The 15,068-nt window shown below is 35.8% G+C and overlaps 1 protein-coding gene across 1 annotated transcript in view; it reads right to left on the reverse strand.

Annotated features, from left to right (window-relative positions):
• LOC121374534 (multiple epidermal growth factor-like domains protein 10) overlaps positions 1-12,801 on the reverse strand; it is a 51,088-nt gene extending 38,287 nt beyond the window's left edge. The window contains exons 1-3 of the mRNA XM_041501637.1: positions 12,676-12,801; positions 11,520-11,523; positions 10,069-10,215 (exon numbers count right to left, since the gene is read on the reverse strand). Coding sequence (XP_041357571.1) covers positions 10,069-10,215; positions 11,520-11,523; positions 12,676-12,801 — 277 coding nt within the window. The remainder of the gene's footprint in view (positions 1-10,068; positions 10,216-11,519; positions 11,524-12,675) is intronic.
• Between the last annotated feature and the right edge of the window lie 2,267 nt (positions 12,802-15,068).

Below are 15,068 nucleotides of genomic sequence, written 5' to 3' on the forward strand. Positions count from 1 at the left end.
GGTCTTCACTTAGATCCATAGTTGTTTTTGGACAAAAATCCAATTCCAGTTGTGGAGGAGACTAAATTCCTGGGGGTTATATTTGACAGGAAGCTATCTTTTGTGCCCCATCTTAAATATGTTAAAAAGAAGGGCTTAAAAGCTTCAATATTTTAAAAGTTATTCGTAATACGGAATGGGGAGCAGACCGCAAGGTAATGCTCCGTCTGTATAGATCTCTTGTGAGGTCTAAACTTGATTATGGATGCATTGTGTATGGATCGGCACGCAAGTCTTACTTGCAGATGCTAGATCCTATACACAATGAGGGACTTAATGCTTTGTCTTGGTGCGTTTAGAACATCACCTGTAGAGAGCTTGTACGTTGATGCACACGAACCTTGTTTGGGTGCTAGACGTGCAAAGGTTTCTCTGCAGTATGCTGCCAAGATTAAATCTTTACCAAGACATCCAGCTCATGATGCTGTGTCTGACAACAAATATATGAAGTTGTTTGATGCAAGGTTAAATGCTATTCGTACATTTGGTCTTCGCATTAAGCGTTTTTTGTCGCTTCCCAACATTGATTTAACTGACACTTTGGAAACACCTTCATATTTTGTTTTACCACCATGGTGTATTACACCACCTAAAATTGTGTTTCATCTGGCGCATCTGAAGAAAGATCGTACAGATGCTGTAGTTTATAAACAATTGTTCATGGAAATTCAGGACAAGTACCGTGATTACATTCCTGTGTATACAGATGGATCACGGGATGGGAATTCTGTGGCTTGTGCTACAGTTTTTCCATCAGACACAATACTTCCCATGAGACTGCCTGACTCGGCATCAATCTTTAGTGCTGAAGTTTGGGCAGTCATTAAAGCCTTAGAAGAAATAAAGGATTCTAATGTATCCAAGTTTATTATTTTTACTGACTCACTTTCGTGTCTCCAAGCTTTACGCAATATGAAGCTGGACCATCCCTTAATTGGGATGGTGATACGAAAGTGTGTCTTTTTATCTATTGCCAACAAAGATGTTGTATTTTGTTGGGTGCCTAGCCATGTTGGCATCAGGGGTAATGAAAAGGCAGATTCAGCTGCCAAGTCTGCTTTGGATTTTGCCTCATGCCAGGGTTGGTGTACCTTATACTGATTTTAAAAATAATATCAACCAATGTATCTTTTCGACTTGGCAACGTGATTGGGACAGTGAGGTTGCGAGGAAGCTTCATGCTATCAAGCCAGTCTTGGGAGAGTGGCAGTCCTCCTATAGACAGTGCAGGAAGGATGAAGTAGTCTTGTGTCGTGCCCGCATCGGTCACACTCACTTGACCCATTCAATTATCTTAAAGAAAGATCCTCCACCTCACTGTGAGTACTGTCAGTGTACTCTGACGGTACGCCACATTTTGGTGGAATGTCAGCATCTTCATGAAACTCGAAAAGATATTTTTGGCCAAAGTAATGTGATGGAATCATTTTGATTCCATCCAGAACGTATTTTACAATTTTTACGTGACATCGAGTTTTATTCTAAATTTTAATTATATCTATCTGTGATATTTGTATTTTTACACAGTCCTTTACACTGTGTTTTTATTTAACTGTTGAATTTTTATATTCATGTTGATCATAAAACAATTGTTTTTGCATTTACCATAGTTTGACACCCAATAGCCGATGTATTTTTCGTGCTGGGGTGTCGTTAAAAATTCATTCATTCATTCATAAATTCAGACAACACAGTTTCATACTACGATTCATATAAAAGCATGCATAACCACCTACACCACATAATGTGTTCACGCATGCTACATATCAAACTTCTTGATGTAAAAGGAAATCGTATAGAACAGACATTTAAAGCTGTTATTTCAAATAAAGTTTTATGTCATTTGTGTGAACTCGTGAAAATATGCTTTTCACACATCACACGTTGACATAAAAATCATATTCGAAAAGAAACCAACATGAAATAAAGTATATATTTACTCCAGAATGCTATTTCTATCGTGTCTAGTACAAACCACTCATATGCTTCAGGTTGAAATATATTCAACAGAGAATTTAACCAGAGCCGCAACCATGCTTCAGCTACATTCATACATACACACCTATTTACAAACGTCGATAACGAAAATGAAGTGCATGTTTGTATGTGTGATTGTATGTGTTAATGTGTACATATATGTGTGTATTGGTTTCTTTGTATGTGTGTGTTTGTGTACACGTGTGTGTTTGTGTGTGTCACATCTGATGAGCTAATGTTATAAAGTAAAATAGATTACATTATGGACTACATACCTTGTGTGCAGTCATCTCTCTTCCGTCCTGGGTCACGTCCCCAAGAACATTTTAAATATTTTACCATTTTTTTAAAAATATTCATTGAGCAGGTAAAATACAATTATTTCACTGAATAAAACATAACTGAAAAGGGACCTGGAAAATTTCTGACCATGGTTCTTTGTATAAGTAAGCGTTCAATCAAGGTACTGACAAACTGTAACCTTTTAGATAGTGTAATATTAACTAGGTGAAACCTAAACGGGAGCCCAAGAGAGAAATTAAATACTCTGTAATACGTGTGTATGTGTGTGTGTGTGTGTGTGTGTGTGTAAAGATGTGTGCGTGTGTCCGTGCGTCTGTTTGTTTGCTCACGGGCGTTCGGTTCCTGGTGTATTGGTGATTAGTTAGTACCACCCTACGGAACGAGTTATGCGTGTATGCTATATATTAATTACGTCACATTGTTCCGAGGCTTCCACCCCTCTTGAAAAGTATTCTAAAAAAAAAAAAGATAATACTTTTTTAAAAAGACAGAAGGCGAAAAATGACAGGCTTTTTCTCCAAGGTAATATGTTTATAATTTAGTATGTGAAATCTTTGTCATTATAACATTTGTTTTCCAAGATTTATGTCTGAACAAAATGTGAGGGAAGGCTAACAGCAATTAAAGATTGGGGAGTAATGTATCGGATCGACAATGAGGTTTGGACTTTAAAATGTTACCTAATTATTGAACGGCGGGATGGAAGGATGTGTCGTAATCTAACACATCATGACATGTCTTGATTATGATATAATGCAATCGTGATGACGTCACATTAGTTACGTCACATACTTGAGAGGTATCCAACCCTCTTGAAGAGTATTCCATAATGAAGTAAAATGGCAGATGGCGATAAATTAAATGTTTTTTGGCCTAGGAGATCTCGGCGAAGTCGATATAGCTGACATGGTACAATCTGGTATGTAGAATATGTGTCATTGTAATGGGTTTTTCCACGATTTCTGTCTTCGCAAATGTGAGGATATATATATATATATATTGATAATTAAAAGTAGGATAGCAATTTGTCGTAATTATTAAAGAAAAGAAAGAAATGTTTTATTTAACGACGCACTCAACACATTTTATTTACGGTTATATGGCGTCAGACATATGGTTAAGGACCACACATATTTTGAGAGGAAACCCGCTGTCGCCACTATATGGGCTACTCTTCCGATTAGCAGCAAGGGATCTTTTATTTGCGCTTCCCACAGGCAGGATAGCACAAACCATGGCCTTTGTTGAACCAGTTATGGATCACTGGTCGGTGCAAGTGGTTTACACCTACCCATTGAGCCTTGCGGAGCACTCACTCAGGGTTTGGAGTCGGTATCTGGATTAAAATTCCCATGCCTCGAGCCCAGTACCTACCACCCTGTAGACCGATGACCTGCCACGACGCCACCGAGGCCGGTCGTAATTATTAATAACGTGGTTCGGACTTTAAAGCGTTACGTAAATTTGTTGAACGGCGACTAAAAGTGTTTTGGAAATAACAAAACTATACTTTTTTTTTTTTTTTTTTCAAAAACACTTACTTTTCTTCTTACGTGAAACCAAACTGAAATTATTTACAAACAAGGATATTTTTGTAGGAGGATAAGACGGAATAACTATCGTTTATTGTATTATTAGTGCTGTGTTTTGATAACAGTTTTAGTAATTGAAAAAGTAACAATACAGCAATGATTAATCTTACTTCCAGATATACGTCGCTAGTTTTCTAGCACATGGTATTTTATTATTTCTGCAGAATCACCAGCATTCATTTATAGTTACTTTCTTAATTTGACAGTTACCGTCATTTTAGTTGATTGATTACAAGGACAAGTCAAAGAAGCGTTAAACAAAAGGGTTATAAAAACAATTTATGAACTTTAACCATCAACAGAAATAATTGAACAATACAATGACAAGAAAAAGTGTTCAGATTTGATATTAGCGATGAATTAGAACATTCGTGTAGTTTTTCAGACTTATTTTGGTCGGTAACATTGTATTGTCGTCAACTATTAAACTTTTTTCCGTTACAGCGTTAGTCCAGAGTAATTTAGTGTTGCTTCAAATAATCACTTGTGATTAACGCACATTTTTAAGCAAATTAGATAGCAAAATTTATTATGGTTCGAATGTTAAACCATTTTAGTTGCACTTAGCTGTTGTTAATTTAAAAACATCATTTAAGTACCGACGTTAGGACACGGGATGGACGAAAGTGTAATATTAACAATGTTAACACCATGCATCCGAGGTGTAAATATCGGATTTTTTTTTCAAATATTAAATACTCACAGAAAAGGGTATCAGTTGATGGGATAAAAAAAAATATTGTCAAATTCCTTGTGCAAAATCAATTTTCCAAGAAAAACACACAACAACATTGACATCATTTAGGCTGTGTACTATTTACATTAGTATTTGTTTGAAATGGTCGTCAACTAAAATGTGTGTTTACGAATTATGTCGAAATATTCCGTAAATTTTCGTTTGTTTGTCATATTAATACAGACTACTTTTTTTCTTAGGAATGTTAAATGAAGTAACAGAATGAACAGAAGTCGCAAGTTGGTGATGTAGTTTCTTGTATTTTACTTTCGAACACTAAACATGATTACAAGTTAACAACATGGTGATAAAGATAAAATATACATGTCTAAGCTCTTAGGTGAACGATAGAGTTGACATTGCGACTGAGACCTCAATGGTCTCCACTTGGGTCCCAACGTCCCAGTCTATCTCTGGGTCTCTATATTCATGTCTCTATTTTATAAGATTCAGCTCAGATGGTTACGTCTTTATGTACCTTGGGAATATATTTCCCGCCAATAGCATTTTCCTAGGTAACACACCTCTCTGTGAACCGTGTCACATGGTAAATTATAATAGTTAACTGCTGACATAATAGTGAATAGTTAATTTTTTGCAGACCGGGTATTAGCTGTGGGCATCAATTAAAAATCAGCAGTGTCTTGATTGCTGCGATTTAGTTTCAAACTAATTGGTCGGATGGCTAGCCCCTAAGTAACAAAAGTATTAAGTTATTGCAAAATCGACAGGTGACACCATAACGCTTATTTGAATCGTATATGAACGCTAAAATATATACAGTACATTTGAATATAATTGTTAATCTTTCACTATGATAATATATCAAATTAATAGACCACAATGCGCGGCAAAACACAATTATACTCTTCTTGTATTTATGAATGAATTGATTTTATTTATATTTTAACAAATCACATCACCTACAATGCATATGCGAATCCGTTATGTTTTTTCTCGTCAAAATCATATTTTAAAAAATTAAATGCATTCTTGTTTTGCACGGTAATGTATCGAATGTATTTTCTAAAAATATATCAACACGATCGTGATCATAAGGTATTTACAAAAGTGAGATTAGTTAGACTTTTTCTGTATTCGTCGCAGATATGTTACTCATTTACAATTTTTTTTTTAACGCGATTTCACTTCCGTTTTGACTGGTTTTGAAATTTCGACAAAACATTTATTGCCTTACATATGGGACTCAGTCTGTTTAGGTAATTTCGCCTTGTCATAAGCGCTCGATGGCACTCGCTATAATGTTAATTGTTATGCAAAGGTATACATGTTTTCTCATACACACACACACACACACACACATATATATATATATATATATATATATATATATATATATATATATATATATATATATATATATATGTGTGTGTGTGTGTGTATATATATATATATATATATATATATATATATATATATATACAGTCAAATTTTTTGTCTTGTTTTTCATTACGTTTTTGCACATGTATATGCCTCCTTAATAGTTATATTGCAACATACGTGTATTTTTTTTTTAAAGTCGGACTTATATATGACCTGCATACGGCGGCCACCTCTCTATGGCGGCCACTTTTGTCATGTCCCACGAGTGGCCGCCATAGACAGGTTCGACTGTATATATATATATATATATATATATATATATATATATATATATATATATATATATATATGTATGTATGTCTGTGTGTCTGTGTTTGTGTATACTGTGATATATTGCTATGAAAAGTATATTTGACAAAATCCATAACATTTTGCTCAATCTGTCTTCAGATTCCTAGCAACAGATCTGGTTATCAGTCATAGAATAATTATTTCGTTTAGCAGTAAAACGATGTTTGCTATTCTAAATGACCTAATAACACTGACAAAGGACATTGCATCAGAAAGTCATTTACAGAGGATCAACACGTAATGTAACTGAAGCTGTCTTAGCCATATGATTAAAAAAGGAATGATATATGCATAGTGCTTGAACTCCATGGACAGAATGTATCTACACCATCATATTAGCGATGTACTGACATTAAAAGATGAATTGTATACATAAGTAGGCATAAGCGTCGTGGTGAATTTTGGATAGCCATAATAGTATTATGATATTGCAAAGATGTTTATTCAAATATAGTGAACAAAATGGTGAATTTCAATTCCTAGCTACAGTAAAAGGAAACGATCAACTCACAATCGCTAATACCAGTAAATGAAAACCAGAACATGAACGAATGGATGAATGAATGAATATGTTTAACGACACCCCAGCACAAAAAATACACATCGGCTATTGGGTGTATCAAATGGCAAGTATATGAAAACCTTATTTATATATAATTATGTCAAACCACAGTATAAGGAGCTGTGGGGAAAGGTATAATACAATACATAAAGGTAAGTATAAGGTAAGTATAGTTTAAAAGTTTGTATAGAAGTCACAGTGTTTTAAAAAGTTTACAATTAATTCTGGATGTAATATAAAATATTCCAAAACATTTCTTTTGCCAAAGATATCATTTCGCGTCGGCTTGAGATGATCACACTCCACCAAAATGTGGTTCACATCGGACAATGTTCACACTGAGGAGGAGGGTCCTTCTTTAAAATAAAAACGTCAAATATGTATGGCCGATGCTGGCACAACACAAGACTACTTTATCCCTCCTGCACCGCCTGCATGATGACTGCCACTGTCCCAGGAATTGCGTGACATGATGAAGCTTATTCGCAACCGCACCGTCCCAAGTCGAAAAAATATATTGGTTAATATAAAATTTAAAATCGCTATAAGTGACACCGAACATTACTTTTTCGAATCCAATTGCTTGTTAGCATGTGTCTCATGATTTAAATATCAAAGTGAAAATAATCATAACGCTCACCCCAAAATTGCCACTCGTTTACAAATTAATATAAATATAAAAAGTAAAGTTTGTTTTATTTAACGACGAGACTAGAGCACATTGAATTTTTATCTTATCTTCGGCTATTGGACGTCAAACATATGGTCATTCTCACACTGTTTTTTTGGGTTTTTTTAGAGGAAACCCGCTGTCACCACATAGGCTACCCTTTTACGATAGGCAGCAAGGGATCTTTTATTTGCGCTTCCCACAGGCAGGATAGAACAAACCATGGCCTTTGTTGAACCAGTTATTGATCACTGGTAGGTGCAAGTGGTTTACACCTACCCATTCACCAATCAGGGTTTGGAGTCGGTATCTGGATTAAAAATTCCATGCCTCGACTGGGATCCGAACCCAGAACGTAGCCTATCTGGGTCATGGCGTATGAATATTTGGCATACATACTACGTCATAACCAAATCACACCTGTACTAACAGCTCTGCTTTACTTAGAACATAGAGCACTCTACAACCACAAGGTTCTGAAATGAAAATTATCTGAAAACAACTCATGAGATAAGACGTTTCAATGAAACCATTTAAAGTCACTTCTCGATATATGTTAATGAACAAACAATAAAGTACCAGTTCGAACACGAATTGAACTCGACAAGAAACGTGACGTGTTGTTTAAAGTTACAGTGCGATGTCTCTCTCAACAGACCGTTTGCAGTGTTTGGCGGCTTCTGGTTCACTGGATGAATTACAGAAATGTATGCATGGATTGAAGCAGAAAATATGGAAGACAGGCCAACGTTTTCGTGTTTACTGACACAAGTGACAGACTGGGAGGAGGTAAGATTAATCGACGTGCTTGTTGAATCGTGCTGTTTAGGGTCAACCCATCCACTGAGAATTCCACTGATGGTCCGGTGCTGAGACATCGAAATGTGACTGTAGTTGTTTACACTTTGGAATTTGTGGGACCCGATATCTGCATAATTTGTGTTGGCGGAATATTTTGCTCCGATAGCTTTAAAAAACCTTCCGGGCTGAAGTGTTGGTGAATCGCTTGTGTTCGAAACATGTATTTGTTGACATTCGTTTCATTATCGAGCCAAGTTCGTTTATCCGGACTGGCTGGCGCTTAAACCATGAAAACTTGTTTGATGGAACTTTAGTATTTGTTGCAAGGCCAAAAGGGGAATTCGATGTGGAATAATCATATGGTCGGAGGGTAGCATACAGTTTGAACAACGCGACGGGGCACCGTGGATCGTTTGTAGCCCAGTCTTTTGGATGGACGTCACGAACAGAAACAGGATTGTCCGCCTGAAAAATGTTTGATTGGGGTTCTTGAAATTGAAAAAAATCATTTCCACCGAAGTGTAAAGTGACGTCACCCCATTTCGTATCAGCATAAGATTTTAACCTTCGAATACCAAAATGCTTGATGTTGTTCCACCATAAGGCGTTTAAGATGGATTCGGGATTATTTGGACCTAACTGATTGCATTCCCACAGTTTATTTATATGCTCGTCGAGGTAGGTTGCCCATGCCTTCAATTTTGAGAATCTTTCGCTTCGTTTTCAATACTGAAGTAAATTTTGCGAACTCGGGGTCAGATATTATTGAGCCGCCATAGTTCTTACTGTCAGATACAGCTCAAAGCAGCCCATCATCCCGCGGATGGTGGATGGTTCGTAATTCGAGCCATCAGACCTTTTTAACTGAATAAAATAGCTACACAAATGTCGCATAATTCTGATTTGGGAATGGCTTCGATCGGTCTTGTGTCGCCATTATCTTCTGGGAAATGCTGCAACTGTTTAATGGTGTAGAATGTTGGGTTTTTCGTTTTGTTTTTATTCTGATTTTTGGCAATATAGCGATCGATTTTTGAATGTTCACAAGTGTTTGTGGGTTCATACACAAAATTACTGGGCTCATAAAAAAGTCATGCTTAAAACGTTCTTCCAAAACATCGTCCGACAGATCAATGTTACTTTTAACTTTCGCAATCGGTAACAGGAGACTCAGCGCATCTAACCGTCACATGTTCTGATGCTGTACCTTGTGTAAGTAACCAAGGGTTTTACAGCAGATGCTACCCGTCCTTCTTCTTTGCCATCAATCTGTACGTAGTCATTGACCTGAATGTTGTTTATAGGCGCAGTCATTTAATAATATAGAAGCTAGCAGACGACGAAAAGTAGTTCGCATGTTTACTTATAATCGCTTTGGTTACTGGCTCATGACCTCTCGGAAACGATCTCCAACATACGTTGTATACGATTTTTATAGGCAACGATGGTCTCCTACACGGGTGGGTAAGAAACTATATTTATATATAAACCGAATGTTAATACATGTATAGTTCGTGCGAAGTTAATATATATTTTATCTTTTAAATTACTTAACGATGCAAATACATACACATTCATGCGTACTGGCGCCTAGACTGGGGAGCGAAAATATACACACACGTACATACACACATACACGCACACACACAGACACGCACACGCACACATATATACATACACATATCTTATATACTTTTTGAACAATCGACGTCTCTCCAGCCCGGCTGACAACCTCCTTCACACAATCCAGTGTTAGCGTCGCATGTCGAGTTATTCAGACAGTGACGAACTGCACATCGCTTGCCACAATTTTCACCGTAAGTCAGTCCTCCTCTACAAGCTGTAATAGAAACCATAATTGTGTATCTTAGTTTGTGATATGTAGAGAATGCTACATGTGTGGCCGTTCGATACCATTTGTCTTACAGCGAGTTGTTATAAAATGTATCTAACGAGAGCAATCGAGTTGCATACTTTTTTTAAACGGGACATGGATGCAGTATTCTATTTCTTACATATCCTGAAAAAAAAAATTCAAACATAAATTTAAAAGCCTTTTCAAATTAAACATATTTATAGTGCTTACCGGTATAGCTAATTATGTGTCTCAGAGAAGTCAATTTCAGGTTAAATTGTCCGTCACAGAGGGATCGATTCGACCGTGCTTTTTTAATTGGATGTTATGACATTGGTAACCTGGTCATTTGCGACATGTTGGACTATACTAATTAAAATTCCATAGGCGACTATGTTTTTGTTTAAAAACACTATATGCAATATATCCACCAAACTATGACCCATTAATACCAGATGTTTTTACAACACCACTAGTTTCGCACACAATTTGAGTACTTTTTAACAGGTACACCATACATATTCCAAACACAAGTACATAGTGGTACTAGATCAAATAAAATTGCATACATTTTTAGCCCAGATGAAACTATTTATTTTACAACCAACACACTTACATTATAACCAATCACAGGACTTGTGGTGTTCACTTCTCTATCAAAGGTTGGGTGCACCTCGAACTTTGACCCAGCTGGAAGTTATTTTGTTTAGTACTACCTATAGCAGCCAGTCGTATGATTTTTAAAATGTTATCGCACATATATGCGTTCTCACCAACGGGTGTGTAAGAATGAAATTATAATAATAAAAACGATGTGTATATAAATTAGAAATACATGTGTCATGTGTCTAAAACAAAATATTACTCATTAAATGTAGGAACATGCACCAAACAGTCGCTATTAGGATGTACGAGTGATATGTAATTTACCATATTTAAAATATTCATTGAACATATCACATGCAATTATTTCACTAAAACAAATATAACAGAAAAGGGACCTGGAAAATGACTGATAGTGGTTCTCTGTATTCTCAGCGTTCAGTCAAGATCCTAAGACAGTTTAACCTTTTAGATAGTGTGTAATGTTAATTGTTATGCAAAGGCATACATGTGTTTACCTTTCCTCCTTTGTACCCCCAATTGTATACATCTTCTAACATTCATTTCAATCCACTTTAGAAAGATATATTCTGATATTAGATACATTTTAGGTGGTGTAAATATTGCAAACAATAAAAAATACGCGAATATTTTAATATTATTATGAAAACGACCAAACCACTTACTAAGCTATGATAGGAATACAAAACAAGAGTAACTGTGTTTAATTGAATTACTCGCAAACATTATTACGCAATAATTTAGCTACAGAGTATATGGGTGTCCATTAAATACAAATTGTTTATTCCTGCTTACACAGTTACATTATTCGTCATAGAATAATAAGTTTCGTTAGTATTAATTTCATTTGAATGTGCGTTTTTTATATACAGTATACAATATATGACATTTCAAACTTCGAGAATGCATCTTTAAGAGACATCACATGTGATAGATCAGAATGTTTGAATATCATAGTCAGTCCTAACTTTCATTTTAAGAACATTCTTTACTGGATTAATTCAAAATACACCACACTCGTCAGGTAAGAATGATTGAATGAATAAACTAATTCTAGGTGGAAATTAAACGATTCCAAAACATTTGTGTTGGCAAATATACCGTTTCCCGCCGGCTTCAAATGATTATACTCCACCAAAATGAGGCGCACAGTCAGTGTATACTGACAGTGTTGACATTGAGGAGGAGAAGTGTACTTCTTTAAAATAAATGAATGTGTCAAATGTGCCTTTTCTCTACACATAATGCCAACCTGGTGGGATACCCAACAAAATATAACATCTGTATTGGCAACGGATAAAAAGACACATTTTGGTATCACCAGAGCAACGAAGGGATGCTCCAATGTCGTTTACTGTAAAGTTTGAAGACAGGAAAGCGAGTCTGTAAAAATACTAATATTTTATGAACACAAATCCTTAATCTGTTCCAGGGCTTTAATGATTGTCCAAATTTCAGCAGTATAGATTGATGCTGAATGAGTAATTTCGTATAAATTATTGTGTCTGATGGAAAAACTTTAGCAGAAGTCATAGCATTCTCATCCCGTGATCAGTTTGTGTAAACAGAAATGTAATCAAGATATCAGTCTTGGATTTCATCTGTGCGATCTTTCTTCAGATGAAAAAGATCGAATACAAGTTTGTGTGGTTTAATACACCAAGGTGGCGAAACAAAATATGATGGCACATCCAAAATGTCGGTTAAATCAATGTTGAAAACTGATAAAAACTGCTTAATGCGAAAAGCAAATGTTCGGATGACATTCGGCCTCGCAGTGAATGGAGAATAAAATCAGTATTTACATCATTAGCCGCCTACCTTGTGAACAGTCTGTGTATTTCCATCCTGGAAGACAACCTCCCACACATTTCCCAGTCTTTGTGTCGCATGTTGAATTCTGCAGACAGTGACGATCACTACACTGATTCGTACAGCCAGAACCATAGGTTAGTCCTTCCTGACATTCTACAACACACAATGATTTGACTATTAAGTTCTCAACAGCAGTTTAATGGAATAAGTTGTCGACATGGCCGCTTTCCCTCTATACGAAAACAGACGCTGGTGTGGTTGTGAATACACTGACGAGAAAGAAAATCCACATATCGTCAGGTGGAGTTGATCTAAGTTGAAATACTAATGCTATTTATTATGTACATGGCAGTGAAATATGACTTTTCACTGAATATCACTTTCAACAACAGTGCAAATAATAAACAATAGATATGAAGTGTAATATCGGTAAAATATCTGAAACTCATTGGGTTCGAAGCTAATTAATGGTGACGCAATATCCTGTCATTACTTCACTTTTGATTCAAGTTTAATTTCTCTTTTTTTAAGACGATCGCTTTATCTGGTATGTTTTTAAAGCAGTATCATTAAATAATTATTATTTTAATAATTAAATAACAGTAATTTTTATTCATATTTCTTTTAAAAAGTCAATGGTCAAATATTTTTTAGGCAAATTTCTACCGAAACAATAGTTTTTTGTGACGACCCTGGATTAGAGGGTGTCCTTGTCCATAACTACTAACTATGAAGGCAAAAGATCACCAACAAGATTAAAATTCAACAATATTTATTTAACAATAACCTCAAATTACATTCGCAGTTGAACTGTATATTCACTGATTCATTTAGTAATAAAATTCACATAAATAATTAAATAAATATGACTAAGTTACGTTCAGGCTATGAAATATACCACAATTCTTAAATTACCTTAAACGACTGAGTCTTATTAACCTGAGACAGGTAAGTTGCTCAGTAATAATTATTCCTAATATACTAAGTCTCCAACGTTATCATATACACAGACTTAATGTAAAATCTAGCCCGAGTACTCTGACTGTAAGAGAGCTAGACGGACATTTGGACATAAATACGCTCTCATTACAGTCAGAGACCAAACTATGCATTTTTTTGGCAATTCCCGACAACCAAAAAGTTAACAAAGATTTCCTCTCTAATATCACAACAATCCTATGTTTGACGTTAAATACTTTTACATCGATCATTTTCGAGTTAATTGATTAAAAAAATTCCACATATTAATCACTAATACACATAGTACAGAAAGAAACCCGACAACACCAACATTCAGCTAAGCTTCTGCAAACTCCGGACAGCAGAATTCTAAGTTCGCCGACCTATATCGTGACCTTGCGTCACATGATCGCCCAATCAGCCATTCCGTCTACTAGGCGGAATCGCCCAGTGGGCGATCACGTGATCTACGTCACGAACTAGGTCACCGAGCTTTGTAATTCTTGCGACGGAGTGTCACGAAGCGTAGCTGAATGTGGGTGCTGTCGGATTTCTTTCTGTACTATGTGTATTAGTGATTAATATGTGGATTTTTTTTAATCAGTTAACTCGAAAATGATCGATGTAAAGGTATTTGACGTCAAACATAGGATTGTTGTGGTATTAGAGTGGAAATATTTGCCAACGTTTTGGTTGTCGGGAATTGCCAAAAAAATACATAGCGTGGTCTCTGACTGTAATGAGAGCGTATTTATGTCCAAATGTCCGTCTAGCTCTCTTACAGTCAGAGTACTCGGGCTAGGTAAAATCCAGCAGTGCGGAGTACAATCCTGCATTGCAGAATTTGTAAATCCCGCAGTGCTGGTTAGAAAACCAATGACGTCATTTACTACTGGCTAACGTCATTAGGCCCTACAAGCCTTTACACCTTAATTACTATGCTATAATGGGAACGAAATAAATACAATTAGGCATATATATATACAAACATCCGTTCCAAATTTGATATAAGTTTCATTAGTAATATCTAATATTACCTAACTCACACAGTGTAACAGACGTCAAAAATAGCAATGACAGAAACCCAGAAGTAACTCTCAAAAATCCAGAACAAGGCTCGTACAAAAGCATGCCTTCGATCTTTTTACATTTGCGGCTGTATAAAAATGTCAATTTAACAACTTAATAACACTTGACACGGTAAGTTATCTGTGACTACTGATACTACAAACTAAATAAACTAATGATTATGTGTATACATGTTATACGATAAACAAGGCCTTGTTTTATTGACCCGGCGCATAGAATTGAGCTGTTCAATGTAAACAAATATAGACTACGATGCACGTTGGCGCTAAAACAAAACGAACTTGAATTATAGCTTAATAATTTATAGAAAATAATTTACTGGCAATATCGTAATCCCGGATTCTCACACT

Source organism: Gigantopelta aegis, chromosome 6, assembly GCF_016097555.1.
Source record: "Gigantopelta aegis isolate Gae_Host chromosome 6, Gae_host_genome, whole genome shotgun sequence".
In the NCBI taxonomy this organism is placed as follows: domain Eukaryota; kingdom Metazoa; phylum Mollusca; class Gastropoda; order Neomphalida; family Peltospiridae; genus Gigantopelta; species Gigantopelta aegis.